General features: G+C 49.6%; 1 protein-coding gene across 3 annotated transcripts; it reads right to left on the bottom strand.

Moving 5' to 3' along the window:
- Positions 1-99: 99 nt before the first annotated feature.
- On the bottom strand, positions 100-23,608 carry NAA60 (N-alpha-acetyltransferase 60, NatF catalytic subunit). 3 transcript variants are annotated; one of them, XM_054080676.1, is made up of 7 exons: positions 23,251-23,608; positions 9,142-9,257; positions 7,624-7,753; positions 6,483-6,579; positions 4,033-4,267; positions 3,070-3,259; positions 100-2,589 (listed from the first exon to the last, which is right to left on the bottom strand). In XM_054080676.1, exons 2-6 carry the CDS (start codon positions 9,249-9,251, stop codon positions 3,103-3,105), a joined length of 729 nt encoding a protein of 242 aa, XP_053936651.1. In that variant the 5' UTR covers positions 9,252-9,257; positions 23,251-23,608; the 3' UTR covers positions 100-2,589; positions 3,070-3,102. The 3 variants fall into 3 exon arrangements, with proteins under 3 accessions (XP_053936651.1, XP_053936649.1, XP_053936650.1); XM_054080674.1 differs by having other exon boundaries at positions 3,074-3,259; positions 23,251-23,467; XM_054080675.1 differs by lacking the exon at positions 23,251-23,608 and adding an exon at positions 18,087-18,356 and having other exon boundaries at positions 3,074-3,259.
- Positions 23,609-23,889: the final 281 nt, after the last annotated feature.

Raw genomic sequence — 23,889 nt, 5'->3', positions numbered from 1 at the left:
GTACTCTCTGTTATCCGCAGGCTGGAGGTGCAGCGGAAGCGCAGCCCCTCGGCTGGGGGAAGCTGGGGCGTGGGCTGCACCGACGCAAAGCCATGTTAAGCTTTGGCCGCTGGATTACCCTAAAATGGCTCCCGCATCCAAGGAATTAAGCAGGGGCCTGGGAGAAGCCGGCTGCTCCGCTGCAGGTGTGGGAGCACCCTGGGTGCGGGCTGTGCGTGTGGGGCTTTTGTCCTGTCCACACCGCAGCCACCCTGCAGGGCCCTGGTCTCTGCAGGGAGAGGTGTTTGAACTGAGCCTCAGTTCCATCCTCCTCTCACCCAAAGCCCTGCGCGGCTCCTCTGCGCTGGAGGAGCTGCTCCCTGGCCTGGCGCAGCTCCCCGCTGGAGCCAGTCCTGCTGAAGAGGGGCCGCTGTGCATGGCATCGCAGCGTGGCACAGCACAAGGTCGGGTGAAGGTGCTCCAGCAGCCCATTAGCAGCAAACTCCTGCGCAGAGCAACCCGGGACTTGGAAAAGACGTTTGGTTTAATGGAAGACATTTGGGGGCTGAGGGTGGCAGCACAATGTTCTTTCATAAATAAGGGGTGGGGAGGTAGGGACATGGCCGACGCCGCGGAGGATGGGGCGGCAGGAGGACGCGCAGACCTGGTGCAACTCCACTCAGGGGCCGCTGCGCTGTGTGGGGAAGGGTGGGGAATGGGGGAGCATCAGCTCAGGCAACCAGGAGAGAGAGAGTCTGGTCCAGAGAAAGGAACTGCCGAGGAAAAGCAGGGGGCGAGTTACTAAAGAAACTCATGAACCCGTAGAGGGGCTTAAGTAAAAAGCAGATAAGCAAAAAAAAAATGCGCCAACTAACAAACGGTGCTAACGGGGCTGGAAGGGTGCGCCAGGTCTGCCCTGGGAAAGCGCTGGGGCAGGGAGGGGGGACAGTGGGGAGCGCCAATGCCTTCCCAAGTGCTGCGTGGGCAAAGCTACAGCAGCACCTGCTGCCCACGGGCTGGCAGGGGAGCACAGCCAAAGGCTTTGCCAGCCTGGCGTGGTGGCAGCAGCCGGAGCCGCGGTGAAGAAGCCAGCTGGCTCCATGGCACGGGAGGGGCGTGCACAGTGCTGGCAGCCATGGGCAGAGTGGGGTGCTGGTCCCAGTCACCGTTCTCGGGAAGCAGCCTGGCACCACGCACAGCACGCTCACCTGCTGCACCCTTTTTTATTCATTAACACCCACCTCTGGGCCTCACAGACACTGCAAGGGCTTTGCAAGAGCTTCCTCTGCTTTCTCAGAATTCTGAGTCTAAGCCTGACCTGGGTCGTGTCTCCAGGCCCTGCCGGCACAGCCACGCCAGGCTGCGGCTTCAACCTCCTTTGCTCAAATTCCAGTTTCAAAATGAGACAGGAATGAGGTGCCAAGCGGGGAAAGAGCCTCAGCCAGGGAAGGGAGATTCAGTCAGACCCTGGTAGTGATACCTGCACCTCCAATCCAGGCTGGGTGAGCTGCTGACCCCCACCCCCAAAACCAAAGCGCTCACCCCAGCTGCTCCAAGGCACAGGAAAGGCCCTGGCCTGGCTGCAGCCCATGGGCTCACCAGGGCTTCCCGGCAGGCTGGACGCATCCCCTGCATCCCGCAGGCAGGCTAGGAGGCTTCTGGCTGTCCACCAGCGCAGCCCTGCGGTGCTGCCTCCAGGCCGAAGCACGCTGGTGAGCTGTGAGGGAGCTTCCCTTCCGCAAGGAAAAGCTGTTGCAATGTGGGCATAGAGCTCATCCCTGAAGATCCTGCAATCCCACACTGAGGGAGGCAGGAGAGAAGGGCTCTGGACCGTACTCTGGCTGCCGCAATGGCTCTACAACCCCTCCTTCCCTCCCCAGCTGCGTTCCAACTTGGACAAAGGCAGAGATCTATACAGTATAATATTTATATATTTCACTATGAAATAGCAATTTCATTCCCTGCCTTCTACTTGATGCATTCTGAATTAAATGCTGCTTTTTAAGTCACTCCAGAGGCCTGGGGTTGGGTGGTTTCTCATGCGAGGCAGTTTCCCTCCCTGGAAGTTCCCCACAGGACACACCAGCGGCAGCAGCTGACTTGGCAGGACCCCGCCACGATCCTTGCTCCCTGCTTCCCCTCGCCCAGCTTCCCCTTCCCAGGCAACAAGGGCAGGACTGTATATTCTGCCAAGGCGCTTGCAGCTCGTTAACATGGTCTCATTAACGGATTCATTACCTCATTTGTGCTGCTTTCAGCAGCCACGGTGTGGGAGCGGCAGTGGAACCTCCTGACATCATGTGTAGGAATAGGAGCAAACCGGAGGCAAAGGAAGTGGCGGGGACAGTGCAACATGCACACAGACCGGTGACACGAAGGGCTCTCGGCTGCGGCACGGCCACTTCGCAGGACAGCCAGGCCCGCCCGGGCAGCGCTCGCCGGCTCCAGGCCTCGGGGGAAGGCAGGGCTGCGGCCCAGCAAGTGGGAAGTCCTGCCAAGTCTCAGTCAGCCTGAGGAACAGGGAGTTGCTCCAGGGGCCGCCGGGTCACTGACCAAGAGCTGGAATCGGTGCAGAGCCGGATGGTTCAGGAGATGGAAGGAAGAACAATCCTGTGGAAAGAGAAGAGGCAGCTGACTTAGGGACCAGGTGTTAAGGGTCTCTTCAAGCGTACTGGGGAACCCCCTGTCCTCAGAGACCTGCAACACACTCACAGCAAACCGGCTACGAATTACTGCAGCGGGACATTGAGCTGGGGAAAAAGCGAGGGCGCAGTGACTCTGGGGAGCTCATCTGACAGCTGAGAAAAGGAGAGCAGGAACAGGTTCGATCTGCTGTCAGGCTCCGGCCTCTAGTTTTCAAGATCACAGTTCAAATTTCCTTCAGACGAAACCAACAGGAGTTGGGAGCGGTGCCCCAGGCACCTTAGGCGGCAGCTTGCCCTGCAGCAGAGCTGCGCCGTGGGCCGCCCTCGCACGCTCCCTGCTGCCCCAGGACAGCGGCCGTGGGGCAATGGCTCCGCATCACGCCCAGCCTCGGGCAGAGCAAGGAGCCGCGGCCTCGGGCAGAGCAAGGAGCTTTCTCCCAGGTACCTGCCTTTGCGTTCTGTACATCTTCCGCTCCAGTCACATCGTCCGGCTGTATTCAATGCCGCTCTTGGCAGAAATGCCAGACCAGGGCAGAAGGCTGCAGAGAAGGCTCTGGGCTTGTCGGTATATCCTCTGGGGAATCGAACACGGGCTCAGGCTGGCGAGCGTCGATCCAATGTGCTGTAGGTAGTCAGTGGCCATCAGTTAAGGACAGTGACACTTGCACTGTAACTGAAGACAGAAGTTGAGTGCTCAGAGCAGACTGTTGTATTAACTGTCTGCTCCTTTCTATCAAAAGCAGGTCTACTTTGCCTCATAAACAAAGGCGATTTGGGGAGTGCTGCCTCCAGCTTGTGTGGGAAATGCCTCCTCTAAGCAGCTGCGTGTCCTCTGCACTCCACAACAGGTTCCTGTGGGGACTGCAATCCCAACTGCCTGGAGAGGTTTGGACCAACCAGCTACACCTGGGAGAGATCAAATTTCTTCTCCAGCATCAAATGACCTGAAATGAAAGAAACTGCCCAAGTCAGACTGAGAGCAGCCTGCTGAGATTCAGGCCGGGCAGGGCTACAGGGGATCCTGGGCCACAGGAAACGAGACCCAGGGCTTCTCTGCCGTGCTGCTGGGCAAATCCCGCACCACACAAGCCAGAGCACACCTAGCACTCTCACTTAATGCCAGCATTCACTATCACTGGCATCAAACTTGCTCCAACTTAGAATTTAATGTATCATCCTATGCTGCCTTCCTGTTCCCAGAGGAGTAGGGGGAAGTGTGGGCACAAACGGGTCCCCGTCAAATCCCTCTAACGTCGCCTTCCTTCCCGCGCCAGATTAAACTCTTATCTGAGCAGGCATCGGTCCCCAGCCAGGTCACAATTTACTGGATTGCTCTTTTTAACCCAAAATACTGTTTGGTGCCTGCTTAGCGTGCTCTGCTGCTAATTGGGCTGAAGGTAAAGGATATAAGATTGTCCAGGGTGGGTGTCCGCCGTTGATGTACAGGACGTAGGTAAAACCATCTTTGAGGACCCCTCTGATGGAATAATAATAGGGAAGATAGTGGTGCTGTTTAAAGTCTCTGTTTTCATAGAAGTTTATTGCTGTGTTGTTAGTGGTGAGGACGTGCAGGTAGATGGCTTTGCAGTGATCCTGGGCAGTCGTCGATATATGTTCTTTCAAACTTTCAAGCAAGAGCGAACCTGTCGAAGGGAAGAACAGCAGAATAACACCGTGCAGCTGCCTTCTCAGGGACAGCACAACAGCTCGTAGGTCCCACGTGAGATCTCCTCCACCCAGCTTCTAAGCAATCGCTCGAAGGCCCCAGATCCCACTCAGCTCCCACAGATCCCGGTGAATAATTTAACAGGACTGGGCAACACGGTTTTAATATGAACCTCATCTCAGAGCATGACTTCACATAGCTGCAAACTTCTGATTCAACAACCAAAAAGATGAGGCAGAAAAGGGAACTGCCAGTCCCGCCCGTTCCCAGCCACACAGCCTCAGCTTTGGGGAAGGGCTGTGGGTAATTTTCGATGCTATCGGCTCCATCACACTGCTTTATTTTACAGCCATTTAAAACAGCAGAGTGTCAAACCAGGACTCCATAAAGAGATTATTGCATTGTGTCTGCTGAACTCAAAATCCAGGAACAGGCAGGATTTTAAGATCCCTACTAAGGGAGGGAGCTGAGGCATAGCCTCACTCAACCTGGCAGTGCCGCAGCCACTAGAGTCAGCAGAAGAAACCAGAGCATGGCACAGCGGATACTCCGGCCCTGAGAGACAAGACCTGGAGGTGCATCCAAACCACCTCATGGAGGACCCAGCAGAACCTGCAGGTTACCACCAGGTGTGGTAACACCAGGCTAAAGAAGTAGCTCATATGAACATACAGATGAGGTTTATGCTGCTGTTTCACGATCCTCAGGGCATGTGGACTTTCAACAAGACCCACAGGATTTCAGAGCAGAAGTCAGCAGCGCCAACTTCATGGTGCCTCGACACTTAGTGCACAAAAAGACCCGAGAGACATCAACAGGAGAGCGGTTTAATTTTGTTAGGGATATTCTGCTTTTCCATCTCACAGAATCCACCTGCCTTCTGGTTTAAGAATAGCAGAGAACTAGAAACCAAAGCCCTTTAATGTCTGCCAGATAAAAACCAGAGCTTTAATGCTTAAAAATATGCCTGGTGAAAAACCTCCAGCATGAAAGACTTCAGCTTCAAACACAAGTAGAAAAGCTCTCAAGAGAAAGGTCTTAGAAAAGGCAGCAGCTTCTCTAGGTTGTTCTGCTACAGGTACAAGTCCAAGGTTTTTGAGAGCGGAGCAATGTGCTGTGTACACGTAATGGACACAGGAAATACTGATTCTGAAAGGAGAAAATACCAGCAAGATGGAGTTGGTAAAGATAAATAGGACTTAAAAACTGAAAGGAGACTCAAACCACCACAATTTTACAGAAGAGAAGACCCCTTTACCACTTTCTTTATGCAAGTATTTTCTTCTCTGTGCAGAGCATTTATCTGCAGTAGCATTTCAATGCAAGTTTTAAACACAGTGCTTGCTCCCCCTGAGGACTCTGCCGGTCATTTCTTTATGTATCCTATCAGTGTGCATCCTTCCAAACATGTCTGGGGAAGAAAGGAGGACTTACGGAAGACAAGTTATACACCTGTATCCACAGAAGAGACTCCAGATGTGGAGCACTGAATGATGCAGCCAAACCTTGCCTATTTCCTTTGCCAAATCAAAGATACAGATCATGCTTCAAATTGCACCAGGGGCACTGATGTGGTGACAAAACACATCCTGCTCAAAATGGAGGTAAGCTCTTCTGACTGCAGGATTGTCAAATGGCTGCAAAAATGCTCTGTGCTGCTGCAGGCATTCAGAGCTGACTCTTAGACGCATTTGACAGATTTACTCAGGTCCAAATTACACTTTTTCCAGTTCCATTTGACTTTTTCTAAGTGTTTGTTCTATCTGTTGAAGCTGAAAGGTCAAAAGCGGCTGGATTTTCTGCCTTAGGGACCAGGCTTCTGATATCCATGAAAGAAAATTGCTTCAAACCCTGGTCCAGGGTGAAGTCCTAGTGCTTCAATCAGCCTCAGCAGCAGCAGAGCGAGTTCTTGGTGTGCTCAGCTGCTGCCTGGGAACAAGCCTGACAAAGCCCCATGCAGTTTGGAAACGTGTACGTTGTGTTGTGCCTACACCGGTAAAAACATCTCAGAGCACTTGCATCAACATCGAGAAGGGGATACGAGTGCATCACTTTCCCAATCGCTGGTACAAGCCACTGACAGGCTTCTCTCAAAAGAGTGTTGTGGTGAAGCGTTGGAGCTCCTCCAGCCATGCGCATTAACCACACGTGGCAAATGACAGCAACAGAATTGTCACCTAGCAGCATCTTACCTATTCCATGTTTTCTGAACTCCTTCACCACGCCAAGGCTTAGGATGTAAGCAACTTGAGTGTCCACAGGAAAATTGGAAGCTAGGATGTCTCCATCCTGAGTAGAGATAGGACAAGTTATTTAAAGGATACCTGGGGAAGCACAGGAGAAGGGAAGAATTCCCTACTGGAACATGTGAAAACAAGGCTATAGCAGGCAACTTCTCACTGAACAGCCTTAGCTGAAGCTTCTGGAAAGGTGATGTGGAGTTAAAAAAACCAAGTGTGATCACTTAAGGGTTATTCCTACTTTTATTTCATTTCTTAGATGGAAAACACAAATCCTGATGTTTCCTCAGTATATACATTATCTGTGGGCTGAGGGACAGAACACATTTTCATCCTTTACCAGGAAGGATTCAAAGTGCCAATTGTGGAGTTACACATCAGTGTCTAGATCAGTCCAGCAACGGTCTTTATTGCCTGCATGCTCAGTCGGAGCTTTGCGTCAACTGGAGATCTCTGCACTACTGCAGAGGAAAAGAGTATGTCGTACAGGCTTGGTCTGAATGAGCCCCTGGCTTTCAGGTTAGCGGGAAGAGGACCCTTTTCGTAGAGCCGAAGATGCAGTTTCTGACTATGACTGGCTTAGAGGTGAAGCCAGATAGCATAAGTGCCACTCATGCCACTCCCTGCTCTCGGCTACTATGTTAAGATTATTGTTTAATCATAACACTGATGCCCTTTTAAAAGTCAGGCACTCTCGGCTTTGTCTCCGAGTTTTTTAACCCACTTGCCTGCGCTGTTTTCCCTACACTATCCCAGGGGTCTTTTCCCAGACTACCTCTCCTTCACCTCTCTGCAGCACTGCGCTGTCTCTCCTGGCCTCCAAGCTCTGTTATCCCTGAAACCTGAGCTTTCGGCAGACTGGTGCCCTCTGCTTTGTGTTCAGGACAGGAACTGAGTCAAGTTTCTGCACGATGTCACAGGAGTGACTCACTCGGCAAGCTAAGGAAGTTCCGCCCCTACATAAGAAAGGAAGAGGTTTGTTCTCCCACAGAGATGGATGGAGATGGAAAAAACTACCTGGAGCAGGTCCCACCGCAGTTAACGACAGCAGGAAGTGGACTGTCTCATATTGAAGCATGGTTTAGTAGCGTACCTCTTTATGCACCTTTGTTCTGCTCTTGATCTCTGCCACTATCATTCCCACGATGGAGCCTCTATATGTGGCTGCAAGGGAAAAGAACTTCTTGTTGGAAGTGATATCTCGGTACCATGAGTCAGGGTACCTGCGAAGGAAGGAAAAACAGGAATGTTCAGTGACACAGAGTCAAGACGCTGCTCAACTGGAAATGGCAGCAACATCCTACAGGCCAGTCACTGGAGCTGCAGGCCAGTGTATTTCACGCATGAGGAAAGGAAGCTGTAACGTGGAAAGGGCTGTCTTCAGCAAAGACACACAGCCAAGCAGCTCAGCCATATGTCAGCCTAAAGCTCTTTCTATGCTACTAATCTGGCTGATTCCATGGCATCTGGGTTAGGAAGTTATTCACCTTTCCCGGTGTTAATGGTGCTAATGAACATCAAACAGCTGCTGTACCCCACTGGGTTGCATGGTTTCCTTTGATTGCATCTCAGCAGCAGTGCAGGCTGCTCATGTAACGGCCTCCTGCCTTGCTAAGACAACCAAACTTTCATTTTACATTGCCCAGAGCTTTCACTTCCATCTTTAGCAAGTTATTTTTAAATGCAAGATCCATCTGCCCTCATCTAAGAGCGTAAGGATCTCATTAATTTGATACACGTGTGAAAAAGATACTGCATATTAGTACAAAAAAAACAATCACATCACCAGCCTCCAGCTCTCCTCCCCCTTCTGCGGCAATGAAATACACACTGGTTTCCCTTTCAAAGTGCAGTTCAGCACTCCTTGTGTTTAAAAGAAATCTACAAATTCAACATATTACAAATGCTTTTGCTGGTTTGTTCCATTTTATGCAATCTTAAGTACAATCCGCTAACCTCCTCTATAAACCTTCACAACAAAGAAAAAGAATCTTTTGGCTACAGCTGTAGTTTTCCTTGGATGCTTGAAGGCAGAAAGGTACCACTGTCTTCCAGAAAAGGTCTTTATTCCTGTGCTTGTGCAGACACATGCATTTACCAAACAAGCTGCCCTGGGACTGAGATCAGTTTTAAGCCAGAGCTTTGGGAGCAACCGTGACCCCGAGTACACAGGCACGTACTGTTCCATCTCCTGCTGGGACGCTCAGAAAGACAATTCCTGAGAACAGTCGCTCCATGTCAGTCTGGTTCAGCTCCAAGTGCTTTCTTGGCACACACTCCACCACACAACTGACCTTCCCTTTTCCTGCAGGAGTGCTCCTTCCACCATCTCACACACTGTCTTCCCAAGAAGCTGATCCACCCCTTTAATTACAAAGCTCATTTTCTGCCAAAATCTGCATACAGGAACTCTCTGATGACTTTAGGGCTGTGCAGGACAGGCAGCAAAGGTCCATTAACAAGAACATCACCCAACTCAGAACCTGCTGCTGTTTTCACAACCATCCAGATGGCTGCAGAGCCCTCCGTGTCAGCTCTTAACCGGACCATTTCAGGTTCACACCACTTCTTTCTATACCCCTGCCATCTCCCACCCAAACCAGAAACATACTCGATTGGGAACCAGTCGCCACAGAGCTGTTTCACTGTGTCTATGTCATCGTGGCAGAGAAGACGGAGGTTTACGTCCGTAAGTGCAGTCGGGGGCACTTCCTCTGTCATTCACGTCTGCAAGAAAAGAAAGCACGTTAGGAATGATGAAGCACGGATTCTGACTCTCAGCTTCAAGTTGGGCATCTGCACAAAGGCAGCAGGAGGTTCTCAGTCTCAATAATGTTCTTGTACTCAGAAGAATGAGTTTTCCAAGGAGATGAAGCAAACTGGCAGCATTAACCTGAGCACCAACCACTTCCAAAAAGAGCTCAGGATGCTGCGTTAAACAAGCCAGCAACGTGCCAAGTGTGCCTTATGATGCACGGGGCTCTTCAAATGCCTGTGCAAGACCAACATGTTGTTAAAACACAACTGAACAAACAGCTCAAAAAGGAAGCACTGCCAGAAGAACATTTATAAAGTCCTCTTCCCCAACCCCATCATCTCCAGCATGCAGAGGATTCACATTCTTTAAAATGTTAATTCTGTTTAAGTTACCCCGGTGAAAGGAGATCTAGTTTCATTTTGCCTCGTTCCTATGTGCTACAGCTCCACCAGGGCTGGCTTTCCAGCCCAGCAGAGCGTGTTCAAACACAGAAATACCAAGATACCCTGTTCTTTCACCATAGCACAGTCACATGCCAACCATGTACGGGACATTCACTCCAATGTCTTCAGCCTCTTTTAACAAGGTACCAGAGGGGTAAAAAGCAATAACAAAAGTGGTTGTAAAAGCATTTGTAGCACAGACGCCTGAATGAAGAACAGATCTTTAGGCAAGACAAAGCCCTCCGCAAGACACTGAGCACGCAGGGCAAATGTGGCACACAGAGACAGGGCAGCTGCAGGACTCGCTTCCCTTTCGCCGGCCACCTGCAGTTCTCCATCCACAGCTTTGTCTCTCTTGCTCCAGCCCTCCAAGTCCCAGGTCAAAGAACCAGACCAGGATGCAAATTAAAAAAAACCCAGCCTTCATTTATAAAGCTGGTTTTGCTTTGTTTTCCCAGTTTTAAGAGGCTCAAATCTTGGGTTTGAAATGCTGAGCTATAAGGGAAAGCAGCACACAGCAGCGCTTGTGTATGCCCTCCTGTTGAAAAGGATGCTCAGCTCTGCTATGCTCTTGCTTTGACGTGCAGAGACTCAAGAAGGAGCAGATTTAAACACGCTCCCCGCTGGACTGGATAAGCCATCTGAGCAGTTCCAATGCAAAACCCACATCACCTCGTAACAGACTCTAACTGGCAAAGGCGCCCAAAAGGAGCAGGCACAGCAATGAGCCCCGTTTGCCATCTTTTGACGGCACACAACTCACTGCGACTGCACTCCTAAAAACCTGGAAACGTTCCCTTCCACTGTATCCCTAAGAAAAAAACAGATTAAGCCACAAAATCCATATTCTGTCCCCAAATTGCTGCTCTAAGGCACAAAAGCCAGCTTTTTTTTTCTGCAGTTCCCCTGGATGAACTGGCAGAGAGCAATTCCCAGCTTGCACATCATGATGTTCAGAGAGCAGAGTCTCCCCAAACGCCGGGGTCCTTTGAACTCAACATCAGTGCTGAAAGAGAGGTAATTAGCACTGCTAACAAGAAACAACTTTCACCCTTGGCTTTCTCCTGCAACACGTGTTGTACGACTCTGACTCCTTTGCACGGACTAGAGCAGCATGAGCTCTCACACCTCCATCCATCAGGACAGCAGCACAAATCCCCTGCACTGCATTGGCCTGGATCTCCGCAGGATGGAGGGGGAATTCTAACAGTGCTTTGAGTGCAAGCAGGAACATGTCAAAGAGCCAGTATATCAACAGGAGAAAGGATACAACAAAAGTGCACTATTAATTCAGAGAAATCTTTGCCAGCCCTTCTCCCATGCAGGCAGAAAGAAAGGCAAAATGCTTTAATAGAGCAGAGGTCCAAGGATGTTCTCCTGTAGTTCTGGAAAAAGATGGAATGGGTAGAGCTTCTTCAAGCAAGGGATCCTTCCCAGATGCAATCTTCCTCCCAGTGTCTCATCCTACATTTCCCTGTGAAGGGCATCTGAAGGCAACCCTATATTGATAAGGATTGTTTGTTTTTCTCCAAAGAGGTCCTTGAAGGGAATCGGAGTTATTTCACTGCCTGTTCCAGGAGTGTGGCTGCATATTTACCGAGCAGCCTACAGCTTTCACAATCAGCCCAGATGATAGTTTCAAAACAACTTTAAGCACCTAAAAATGCCACAAAACTCCTTGCTGTTTTTAGAACTAATTTTACATGCCTAGAATTGGCTTGAGCCCTCCGAGGGGGTCTATACGCCCTCGTGGCAGTGAACACGCTCTCCTCCACCCACCACCCCCTGGTGACCTTCAAACATGGCTCAGCTCTACTTCACAGGACCCTGACATAAGTGCAGATTCCCTGGCTGTGGCTGATCAGATCCACACTATTCCCTGTCTGTGGCTGTGTGGGTCCATGTCAATCCCTGGCTGTGGCTTAGCGCATCCACACAGCTACTGATGGAGGCATCTGATGTGCAGAACGTTCCTCCCACCCTTACTGGACCCTTTGCTGAGCCATTTCAAAGCAGTGACCCACTGTAAGATCACAAGACAAGAGCAAAACACTTGTTTGTAGGCCAACAAAAGCTTGTAGCATAAGACAGGCTTCCCAGGAGTGAAAAGAGGAGGGAAGAGTGAGCAGGCGCACACAGCCAGAGCTGCTTTGGCAACAGCAGAGCTCCAAGCTTTGTCAGTGGGCATTAAGTGGCACTCAGGTTTGCAACAGCAGTGCTCTTGCTCATACAGTTTATTATTCTTGAGAAGTTTCGATGCTCCTGGAAGGCAACACCTCTTCTCAGTCAATCCTCTCGGATCAGAGATAAATGGCACAACCACGATAGAGCCCTACTTTTGCTAATGAGTCGAAAAGGCAGGGGGCTGGGAGCAGACTGCGCCAGCAGCTGCTGCCGGAGGGGCAGAGCCAGCACAGGAGGCATTCTTGTGGGGATTAGTTCATGTTTATTTAACACTATATTCTCAAAGAGCTAGGCAAGCATTATGCATTATCCTGTAGCTGAAGCCAGCCTTAAAAAAAAAAAAAAGAACAATCCATGCACATTTTGTTGAACAGCGTAATTCCCCTCCCCTCAAATTCAGACAGCAGCGTCACAGCACTGTTGTGTTTGCAGGGACCTGCTCCATCCGCTTGGCAATATGTGACCTGGTCTGATGCTCTTGCACATTTAAAGGAAACTTGGGACACCCGTCTGGCATCACCTCCTGCCATGAGGTTTTAGGAGAGCTGACCTGCGCACCTCCTTCCCTGGCCAGGCGCTGCTGCCGCAGGAGTTGCGGTCAGTGGCTGCTATGGCCAAAAGAGAAGAAAGAGAGAGCTGGGCTTGTTCAGCCTGGAGAAGAGAAGGCTCTGGGGAGACCTTACAGCAGCTTCCAGTACTGAAAGGGGCTCCAGGAAAGCTGGGGAGGGGCTCCGGATCAGGGAGCGCAGGGATGGGAAGAGGGGGAACGGTTTTAAGCTGAAAGAGGGGAGATTGAGAGGAGATGAGATGAGATCTTAGGGAGAAATGTTTTGCTGTGAGGGTGGGGAGGCCCTGGCCCAGGTTGCCCAGAGCAGTGGTGGCTGCCCCATCCCTGGAGGTGTTCCAGGCCAGGTTGGATGGGGCTTGGAGCCCCTGAGCCAGTGGGAGGCGTCCCTGCCCATGGCAGGGGGTGGAACTGGATGGGCTTTGAGGTCCCTTCCAGCCCAAACCATTCCACGATTCTATGAAATCTCAGGCCATTCGATTCCCTTCAAACCCAGGTGACAGCTGCTGGCTCTGCACAGATATCCAGGCGAGCACCCCTGTCTCAGGTCCCATCGCTCTGCACAGCCTGTGCCACGCAGCGATGAGCACAACCAGACACCCCAACACAAACCCCAGCTGGCAGAGTGCTCAGGCTATAACTTTCAGAGTCAGCTTGGTTTTAGAGGAAAATAGATACATTTGGAAGCATTAAGGAATCATTAAAAAGTTAATATTAGTGCTAAACACAGCCCCAGGGCTCAGTGGAAGTTAGAAGGGCCTTTTGGGGTTGAGAGCGGCACAGCTCTGCTCACCGCTTCGACACAGACGCACCGAATTCTGCTCTTTGAGAGCAAATAGTGCAAAGCAAAACATACACCTGAGCCACGTGCTGTTCCTCAGTGGTTTTCGGACACCCAAAGGGAAGTTACCTTATTTAAGATCTTTTTCCCAGATCTGGGAAGCGGCATGGCTGATATTACCGTTCCACACAGGGGGCACGGGGACTTCTCCCTTGTGTCAAAATGGGAAGAACTTGCTTGTAATGATTAAAAAATGAGCCAATATTTTATGCTTATGAAGAGACTGGGCAGTTAAACACCTGAAAGAGCTCTGAGGCCACCCCCTTCCAAAATACCAAAGTTAGCAGTGAGGAGAACTAGAAATTGAGCATTTAACTCCCTTTACTCCCTAAAAACTGCAGATACCAACACACAACTAATTAATTTCAAAAAAATGACAGTAAAGAATAATGGTTTTGAGCATCTCTACCTGGTTTTATTGAAACAAACCTAGCAAAATGGCCTTATGAGCACTGGGCAGCAGAGGAACCCGTTCCATAACCATTAAAAATGTTCAGCAGTAATGGAAGTGGGATGAAAAGTACATTACTAAATAAGCCACTTTAACACGTAATTTTAAATTAAAGCGCATTGTATGGCCTAAACTCACTATTTCAAAACAATGTCATAAATCTTTGGCACCCATAAGCTGTAATGAGCTGAAGAACAGTATTTCACAACTGTCCAAAAGGCAGAGAAGCCTTTAGCTGCCAGCATCAGCCCAGGTGATAGCTGGGACTCCACAAACTCAAGGTCTGCTCACACAATCAGCCGAGCACAGGTACTGATGTACTCCTACCATTGCACTGCAGGTGCTATAGCGCAAGAGCAGGTTTCGTTTGAGTTTAGATTAGCTACTGGGTGCAGAGCCAGTTTCTTTACTTGAACTAGATGCTTCCCAGCTAAGAAACCCCAACTCAGGCTCTTCTCAAGAGCAGAGTATTTCCTTTCCCTCTTAGATCCCTGTGAGTGAAGAAAATCTACACAACAACATATTCCTGGAGAAACTGAGGTACTCACAGAAGCAGCACTTGGGGTGCTCCCACAGCAGATAAAGCCTGATTTGTACTAGAATTTGGCAGGCAGCTGCCTCAACGCTTTGGAAAATCCCTCACTTCCATACCTACAAAAGCCTGGCCAAGTGGTTCAACAAGTTAGGATCTCCCTTGTTTAGTACTACCAGACATGTTTTAAGAAAGTTTCTGCCTCGTGCATCCTGGGAAAATGAGCTGGATTTGAGCAAAGAACAATCATAAAATGTCATTTCTGTGAATTTTTATTTCGACTTCAACTTCCATCCAGATAAGCTCATGAAAACCCCCAATATTTTATCATCAAGCAATAAATACCACTGAATTTCCTAGCAGAATAAAACCAAGTTAACCTAAGTCCAAAGCTAAATGCCTAATAACTAGAATCACATACGGATGTGACTTACAGTAAGGGGTGTATTGGCTTGAAACTGAGTGTTCACTCAAAAAACAACAAGGAACCCTTGAACCAATGAAGGAACCCTCTTCACTTGCAGAAACACATCCAGACTAAAGTCCATTACTTTACAATGGAAAAACTAATTGAAATTAATTCATTCTGAACAGAAAGAAACAACCTTGTGAGACAGACTAAAGAAAACAAGCACTGGCAGGCTAGGGGGGTTTATAAGCGATCCTGTGGATCAGGAAGGACACAGCGCCAACCACTCCAGCAGCACAGGCACCTCCGTCACAGAAAAGTGCCAACCCCTATGTACTTGGACTGAAGATTTTCACCTTCTGGAATTCAAAGCACTTTCTTCAGGCATGCTGCTGCTAGATCATTAAGAAGGATTATCTGCTGTCGCTTCACAGAAAGAAAGGATTAAGTTCCTCCAGACAAATATCAAGTACACGCTGCGCATGGACCACGCCTGAGGAACTTAAGGCGATGCTTAAGAAGCCTGCTTGGCAAAGGCGGCACACAAACTGGCCTTTCCTCGGGCTGTCAGGTCACGTCCCTCTGCCTACAGCTGCATCTTTCTACCCAGCATTCCATCGACAGACATCTGGACGGTAGCTGTATTTCACTGTACATGAGCAGACCATCTGCTCAGCACAAACACCGACCAGCACATACTCCCTGGAAGATTTGCTCACACACACAGTGTTCAAGAATTGGATTTCCTTCATCTGGTACCTCACCTCCACGGTCGCCACCAAATCCTTGTTTGCAACATCTGCGTGGACCGCCCTCAAATCCCAGCACGACTAGATTTTGAAGGAAAAAACTTTTAATAACAGCTGGTGTCCTCTCTCACTTGTAAATAAAGAGGGGCAAACAAAGCTCAGGAAGAATTTTAAGAGCTACTCAAAATGCAGGACGGGTGCCTGTTAGCTGTGACTGAGCAGCACGGCACTCACACCAACCCAGAACTCTGCTATTGTCTGTGGAGTTTCACTTCGAGAGCACCAGCAGGAGTTTCCACACCTCCAAGTCTCTCTGCCTTGTGCCATCTGGCACCGGGGATTTGATTTACGTGAAACCATTCCATCAGAACCAGCCAAAGGTCTAATTCCAAAAAAGCAGCAAAGATTTCCCTTCTGCATTTCATTGTAAGCTCACTGCGTTTTTAGGTTACTGGCCTTGCAGGGAATGTTCCACACAGACACCCCTGTTACCAAGTTCTTTTTATTTAATGCAATAAAATTGCAATTGGATTTGAAAACATCATTAACTCATTACTAAGAATCTCAAAGGAGTGCCTCTAGGACTTAGGGCAACATTATCAAAGCAACAGAAGCCAGATTTTTAAAGATATTTACATACTTGGCTTGATACATCCTAGGTGTTACTTCAAGTCTGGTCATAGAATAATAACACTGGGTTGGAAGGGTCCATTGGGGTTTAACCCAACTAAGATCAGGCTGTGCAAGCCCACAGTCCCACGTAATGCCAGGGAGGAGGAATCCCCTTCCCCCTGCCTGAGCTCTGACCAGGTCTTCTGCAGCCAACGCCAAACAGGAAAGCTGGGGTGTTAAACGTGCTGCCTACATCAACACACTCACCTCTGCTACACGTGCAATACGAGTTTACCTCTATGTGGTATTTGTTACACTCTATTTCATAGAATCAAACAATAGTTTGAGTTGGAAGGGACCTTAAAGACCATCTAGTTCCAACCCCACTACCATTTCAGACTCCTGCTCCTTCATGATTCCTATCCTGTGCTGTTTCATTTGGGACAAGCCACATCCAAATCCCGTAAGATACATTCTCCTCACTGCCCGTATGTTGTGCAAACTGATCAAGCTTGGAATTCAGAATGGTGATCGTTTCACCTCCATTCCCATCCATCATTTTACATCCAACAGGAGCGCTGCCCAAAACCGCAGTCACTTAATTCCCTACATTAGCAGAAGCAGATGTTTGGAGACAGTCAGACACTTAATGAGAAATCTAGGACAAAACGACTGATTTTTGTGCCTTGGTCTGACAATAACGCAACAATACAGCTGGAGACAGTCGCGCTAGACAGTATTATTTCACAACAGTCCACAATGTCTTTTGATCCAGGTGTTTTTCTGTGACTTCTACCAGTCCACAAACACTGAGCCTTTGAGCTCCCCGTGGACCTCATGTCACATAGGGATACGCACAAGCTCAAGGCTTTGCGCTCCTCAGTCTTTAAACTTCTCCAGCAGCAGCCTCATTCTGTGCACAAAACTGTCCTCCTCAACTGCTCCCCCTGCTCATCTCCCAGTGTCACCTCCTGAAGACGTGCGTTAGCCCAGCCCTGCTGTGTGAATCTCACTTGCCTCCCAAGCACCCCAGGCACTGATGAGCTTCTCTCAGGGCCATCACTCTGGAGATAGGAGTTTGTAGCACCTGGACTTTCTCCTCCAGTAAATCCGCCACCAGCACCCCCCCGCAGTGGAGGAGGGCAGAAACCAGTGAGCTTGAGGAGGAAAGTTGAGTTTATCTCGACGCAAGAGCGACTGGAGAGTAACCTTTAGATAAGAGAGCTGCACCAGAGAACCGCCAGGTGCCCTGAGATCCACAAAGCATAACGTCTTCTGAGCCGGCCTGCCCAGCGAGGGGGATCATACACACAGCTGAGCCCGAGTATAAGAACTGGGCAATTATTAAAGTAAATTCTGAAGAAGGCAAGGGGCCTGAGCTGACTTCAATCCCTGTCTTCCTTCCTGGTGACTGCGGACACCGAGCACCGTGATGGTGAGCTCAGAGAGAGCAGCAGCAGCACCCCGTTTGGATCTGGATCCAGCTGTGCACTGCAACTGCTATATTCCACCTGTGCTGTGACTTTCGTACGCTGCTGTATTACCTGCTAAATCAAACTCCCCGTAATACTGAACAAGTACATCGAAAACGAAACCCTCCTCGTGTGGAATATCTACAAGAGCCTGGCCAGAGCACATTGGACTTGGACAGTCATGAAAGCAAGGAAACCCACCCTGGCTTCCAGCCTTCCTCCCAAGGCTCACCCTGCGCTGCTCAGCCCATTTTTCCTCAGCTCTGAAATTCTGGAAACATCATTCTAGGAAATACACTCGCTCCTTGTCCCCAGCTCTGCACTCAGTCTCTGTTATGCCCAGACTGAGGTGTGCACACCACAGGACTGAAAGTCTGAAAGCCACAACCACAGAGTCACAGTAATTAACACTCTGGCCTCCTGCCACAAAGGATCAGGGTTTGAAATAGAATGCAAAAGAATATTAAGAAACCAGGAGGCACAATGTGGTTCTACCTACACAGCAAGTGGAGGTTATTTAGTTGAATTGAAAGCACTTACTGTTAGTGAAATCCTTCGATACTTGTGTCCCTGATCCACCGCGCACCTGAAGGCTGACTTGCCAGCCGTCCAGCAGCAGCAACGTTAACGCTCCGCTCACAAGTGGCTTTCTAGGCTGTGCTTTTGCCATGCAGCTCCAGGTACATTCCTGAAGCCGTAGATTTTGTGGGAGCTCGTACCCGATAGAGTGCCTCTAACGCGTACTGCAAAAGGCACAGCTTCCTGCTGCCCCAGATACAGCAATTCCTCCGGGAACACCAAACAAGAATCTCTAAGAGGGTTTTGCTGTTAAAGCTTTTCTTGCTAAGACGCCAAAGAGAAAATCTGCTTTGTGACAGTAGCACTGCGGGGAGTTAAAGCCGAAGGGTCACAATAGAGGCACATTTACAACAAGAAGCTCGCCAGAGGAGAGATCCAATACCTCACAAATGCCGCACACGGCAAGTTTCCAACAGGCAGCTGTTCCTCCAGAAGACAAAACCCAACCTCAAACAACTCATCATACATGCAGGCCCGCTGCCATTGCCAAATGAGAATAAACAGCTACACCGAAAATGTATGTACTGACTAAAAAACCAGCCAGGAATTCAGCGGAGTGTACTACAAACACGCGGAGAGGGAATTCCAGCCTGCCTCCATTTCCTAGGCACTGTCCTCATTACCAAGCAGCAACACGCAGCTGTCGATAAATCCCATCCCTCTGCCTGCATCATTACAGGAGATGCTAACAAGCCAGTTTTTAGAGCCGATTGCCAACGAGATGCTTTAAAGAGGCCTGGAAGAACCATCATTCCCTAGCTGGTAGGCAAGCGCCCCAAACTCGCCCCTCTCCAAGAACCCGAATTTAACATTTGAGCCAACATGGCTCTTTTTCCTTTTGTTTTCTTTCTCAGGGGTGTTTTCCAGCATGAGACACCCAGGTTGGACTCAGAACCCCACAGCGACTGCTTCAGGCCAGTGACTCGTTAAATGGATTCTGGCATAGGTGCCTGCTCCTACATCCACAGGAGCAACTCGAAAAGGAGAAAATACAAGCTAGTGCTGGATGTTGTGTGAGAAATGAAGCTCTAAGTCTTTGTGCAACACCCTGCACTGAAGCCATCAGACAGGCTGTGACTGGTTACACACCCAGGAAGACAGGAGCGATACCACTCCAAGAAGGATTTCAGATAGCTTTTCACTTCTGAGTTTTAGATGAGGTGCTCAGATAAGACAGAACTTTCTGTGCTCTTGCACTGAACAGCTTAGCACAATTGTTTCTAATGTCAGAGGAACAAAGCAGTAACAGCATCACTGCAGGGAATTCCTGCTTCCAGCCCAGGATGAGCAGGAAGGCAGAGCCACTAGTGTGTGTGTGATTCACTAGTGTGAATCAACTCTGCCAGCCACTCACACGGAAGTCCCAGGTTGGTACCTATCACTCCTCAGGTATTTCCAATCGCGCCTCACTCCTCAGGTATTTCCAGTCACGCTGTCATCGAGAGTCAGCCTTCGCAGCCGCAGCATCACTCACTCCTGTTCACACCATAAATCATGATGGGAGCAGCTGGGGTGGGGAGCAGAGATGTGGAAAAGAGTCAGGAAGAGAGAGGATGGCTTCCTGGGTGGGAGGACTAGCCTGCATCAGACGATGGGCTAAGATACTGACTCACTGACCAACTCATCAGACTGTACTGGCCCAAATACCCCCCAAACTCCCCTCCATGAAGAAACCCACCCACACATGCAAATAAAGACCATCCTTACCAGGTAGGAAGGAATCACAGACAGGAAAGAAGTACCAGACTTCACTAACAAAAATACATAGACAATCCATGTTAAAGGCTCTCTAAGCTCCCAACTACAGAAGACAGTTTTCCTGAATCCACTGGCAGTTCTCACAAGGTTTCCTGACACAAGAGGCCAGCCCAGATCTCAGAAGAATCAATAATTAAGATGGCACAGGTTTGGAGAGAGATTCCCAGGACAGCCACTTACCAGTTACTCAAACATGTTAAGTCAATTCACTCTACATACACCAAGGAACTAGCCGAGAGCAGCCACTTCAAAGACCAAAGCAACGTCCTAGCACAGAGCTTTATATGCTGCTGTCTGTTTAATTGTTTAAAGACTAATTAAAGCACCAACTTACAAGACATATAGAACTACTGCAAGATTAAAACCAGCTACTTTAGAAACCCGGTGCCAGGCAGTTCCCGGTATCACTGCTACTGACGGGGAGAGGTGAGGCAGCTCCAACGTTACCTTGTAAATGACGATTTAATGCTCTAATTACAACATGGGGGGAGCAAGCCGCCAGCTTCTTTTAGAAGAACCCCACTTCTAAGACAGCGAGGCTCTGGAACAGGTTGCCCAGAGCAGTGGTGGCTGCCCCATCCCTGGAGGTGTTCCAGGCCAGGTCGGATGGGGCTTGGAGCCTCTGATCCAGTGGGAGGTGTCCCTGCCCATGGCAGGGGGGTGGAAATAAATGGGCTTTGAAGTACCTTCCAACCCAAACCGTTCCATGATTCTGTGAAGAAATCCACTAGAATTTATTCACACAGCCAACTGATTTATTTAACAGAACCACCACGCATTAACACTCCCAGAAAGCTACCAGAAGCGTAAAGGTTTTTGAGGAAACTCAGCTGAAGTAAGAAGAGTCTATGGCAGATTAAAAGAAAGGAAGGAAACCTAAGGTGAATCCATAGCAAAAACAGATTTCAGGTTTTTTTCCATTCTACAGGTTCATAAAAAGTACATGGGAGAAGAGATTAACACAAATGCAACAAATATTGGTGGTTCTTTAGGATAGGGCACAGATTTCCAGGACAGCAAAATCTGAAGCTGCTCATAGTTGTACAAAGGTTGCACAATGCCAAAAGACGAATAAAATAGCAGATAAAGTCTGTAAGTTGGCAGCTAAAAACAGAATGCAGGTTGGAGACAGGCAAACATTTCCAATTTATTTTAACGACTGCAAGGGGGGGAAAGTCATACAATGTCCTGAGTTGGAAGACACCCACAAGATCATTGAATCCAACTCCTGTCCCTTCACAGGACAACCCCAACAGTCACACCATGTGTCCGAGGGCCTTCTCCAAGTGCTTCTGGGATGTTGTCAGGGTTGGCACCATCACTGCTTCCCTGGGGAGCTGTTCCAGTACTCCACCACCCTCTGGGGGAAGAACTTCTTCCTAATATCCAACCTAACCCTCTCCTGGAATCTTCCTGCCATTCCCTTGGGTCCTATCATTGGTCACCAGAGAGAATTGCTCAGCACCCACTCCTCCTTCTCCTCCCCTTGCGAGGAAGCTGTAGAGCGTGATGAGGTCTCCCCTCACTCTCCTCCTCTCCAGGCTGAACAGACCAAGTGACTTCAGCCGCTTCTCAAACAGCTTCCCCTCGAAACTCTTCCCCAACTTCGTGGCCTCCTCTGCACCGAGTCCCCCGAGAACATTACTTTGGTGCTCAGGATACTGGGGATCAACAGAATCAATAGGGGCAGGAAAACACACACCTGGAAAGCCTTCAGCCTGAGCTGCTGTGCTTACATTAGAGGTATTTAATGTATGCGTCGATAAAAGGTCACTCAGACACGTTCATATCATTCTCACCGTACGAGGCAGAACGAGGGAAGAGGTGGAATGCATGGTCAAGGTTCAGAGGAGCACAGCACAGACTGGCTGATACTGTGAGGTGCTGGGGCATAACAATACCAGGATAAACTCCAACACAGCAGACACCAAGCAGGCTAACAAAGTTCAAACTCACCAGTCTAAACATAATTAAGCATTTAAGCAGCTTGCTGCAGGAGATTATAACAATGTGATGCCTTATTATCAAGAGCAAATAGCACAGGCCGGACACAGCAATGCTGGTGGCAGGGATGCCAGCCCTGGTCATTCTGCCAGGACAGAGAAAGAGGCAGCACTAAGCCTTTGGTCCGAGCTGACACGCTCCTCCTCGCATTAGAGATATTTAATGACTCTATAGATGTGTCAAATGGTCCACACAATTCTCACAAACGGAGGGAAGAGCTGGAATGCACAGCCAAGGTTCAGAGGAGCTTAGCATGGGCTGGCTGATACAGGGAAGTGCTGGAGCACAATAAAAACAGGATAAACTACACTGGACTTGATGATCTTTGATGTCTTTTCCAACCTTGATGATTCTACGGTTTGATACAACACAACAGATACCGGCTAACAAATTTCAAACTCGCCAATCTAAACATATTTAAGCATTTAATCAGCTTGCTGCAAGAGATTATAATAATTCAGTGCCTATAGTTGAAAGCAAACGGCACAGGCTAGACACAGCAATGCTGGTGGCAGTGACGTCAGCCCTGGTCACTCTACCAGGACAGAGAAAGAAGCAGGAATTTTGAAATGGAGACGCTATTTTCATAGAAGGTTGGAAGGGACCTCCAAGCCCATCCAGTTCCACTCCGCTGCCATGGGCAGAGACACATCCCACGGGATCAGGTTGCTCAGAGCCCCATGCAACCTGGCCTTGAACACCTCCAGGGATGAGAGAATTATAGAATCATAGAGTCACAGAATAGTTTGGGTTGGAAGGGACCTCAAAGCCCACCTAGTTCCACCCCTTGCCACGGGTAGGGACAGCCCTCACTGGATCAGGTTGCTCAGAGCCCCATCCAACCTGGCCTTGAACACCTCCAGGGATCACAGAATCACGGAACAGTTTGGGTTGGAAGAGACTTTAGAGATCATCCAGTGCCACCCCTGCCATGGTCAGGGACACCTCCCACCGGGTCAGGCTGCCCAAAGCCCCATCCGACCTGGCCTTTAACAGCTCCACGGATGGGGCAGCCACCACTTCTCTGGGCAACCTCAGAGCCTCCCCACTCTCAGAGGAAAATATTTCTCCTTAAGATCTCACCTCAATCTCTATTCTTTCTAATTCAAACCGTCCCCTCTCACCCTCTCCCTGCATTCCTTGATAAAGAGCTCCTCCCCAGCTTTCCTGCAGCCCCTTTCAGGCTGCTGCAGGGTCTCTCCGGAGCCTTCTCTTCTCCAGGCTGGACAACCCCGACTCCCCCAGCACGGCCTAGCACGGGAGATGCTCCTCTCCCCTACACCGGAGGTTTAACTCTGCTTATGAGCACGGGAGGACGGGGACACAGGAGACCGGGACGGGTCCCCTGTTTCTCCCCACTCACCTCGTGGTGGCGGCGGTGTCGCCGCGGGCGGGGGGGGGGGGGTCTCAGCGCATCCCGCGGAGGTAGAGTCGAACGCGGAAGTGGCGTTAGTGGCGACTTCCGGGTACGCGCTCGGTGGGTGGAAGGAGCGTCCCCATTGGCTGACGGGAGGCGCGTGACCGGAAGTATATGCGCATGCACAGAGGGGAAAGCGCCCGGCCCTCCCCCGGTCACACGGTCGGAGCGCGGCGAGGCATTAAAGGGGTTTGAATGAGAGGCGCGTCCTGGAGCACGAAGGGGCGGGAATGGGATGCAGGGGTGGGGAAGGCCTCTGTGGCGACTGTGGTGCCGGGAGGTGATGCTGAAAGGAATCTAAGCTTGAAATGAGATTTTTGAAGGGGTTTTGTTGTTCTTGAAGCTCTACAAAGTGTAGAGGGAGAGAGAAAAGAAGAAAGGAGAAAAGAAGAAATAAGGAGAAGGAGAAAGAAAAAGGAGAAACAGAAAGGAGGAAGGAGAAGAAGAAAGGAGGAAGGAGAAAGGAAAAGAAGAAAGGATAAAGAAGAAAGAAGGAGAAGAAAGGATAAAGAAGAAAGAATGAGAAGAAAGGATAAAGAAGAAAGGAGAAGAAACAAGAAAGAAGGAAGAAGAAGGAAGGAGAAG

This window comes from Cuculus canorus, chromosome 15 (assembly GCF_017976375.1).
Source record: "Cuculus canorus isolate bCucCan1 chromosome 15, bCucCan1.pri, whole genome shotgun sequence".
Lineage (NCBI taxonomy): Eukaryota > Metazoa > Chordata > Aves > Cuculiformes > Cuculidae > Cuculus > Cuculus canorus.
The sequence above is the reverse complement of the archived record's forward strand: the minus strand, read 5'-3'. Positions and strand labels throughout refer to the sequence as shown.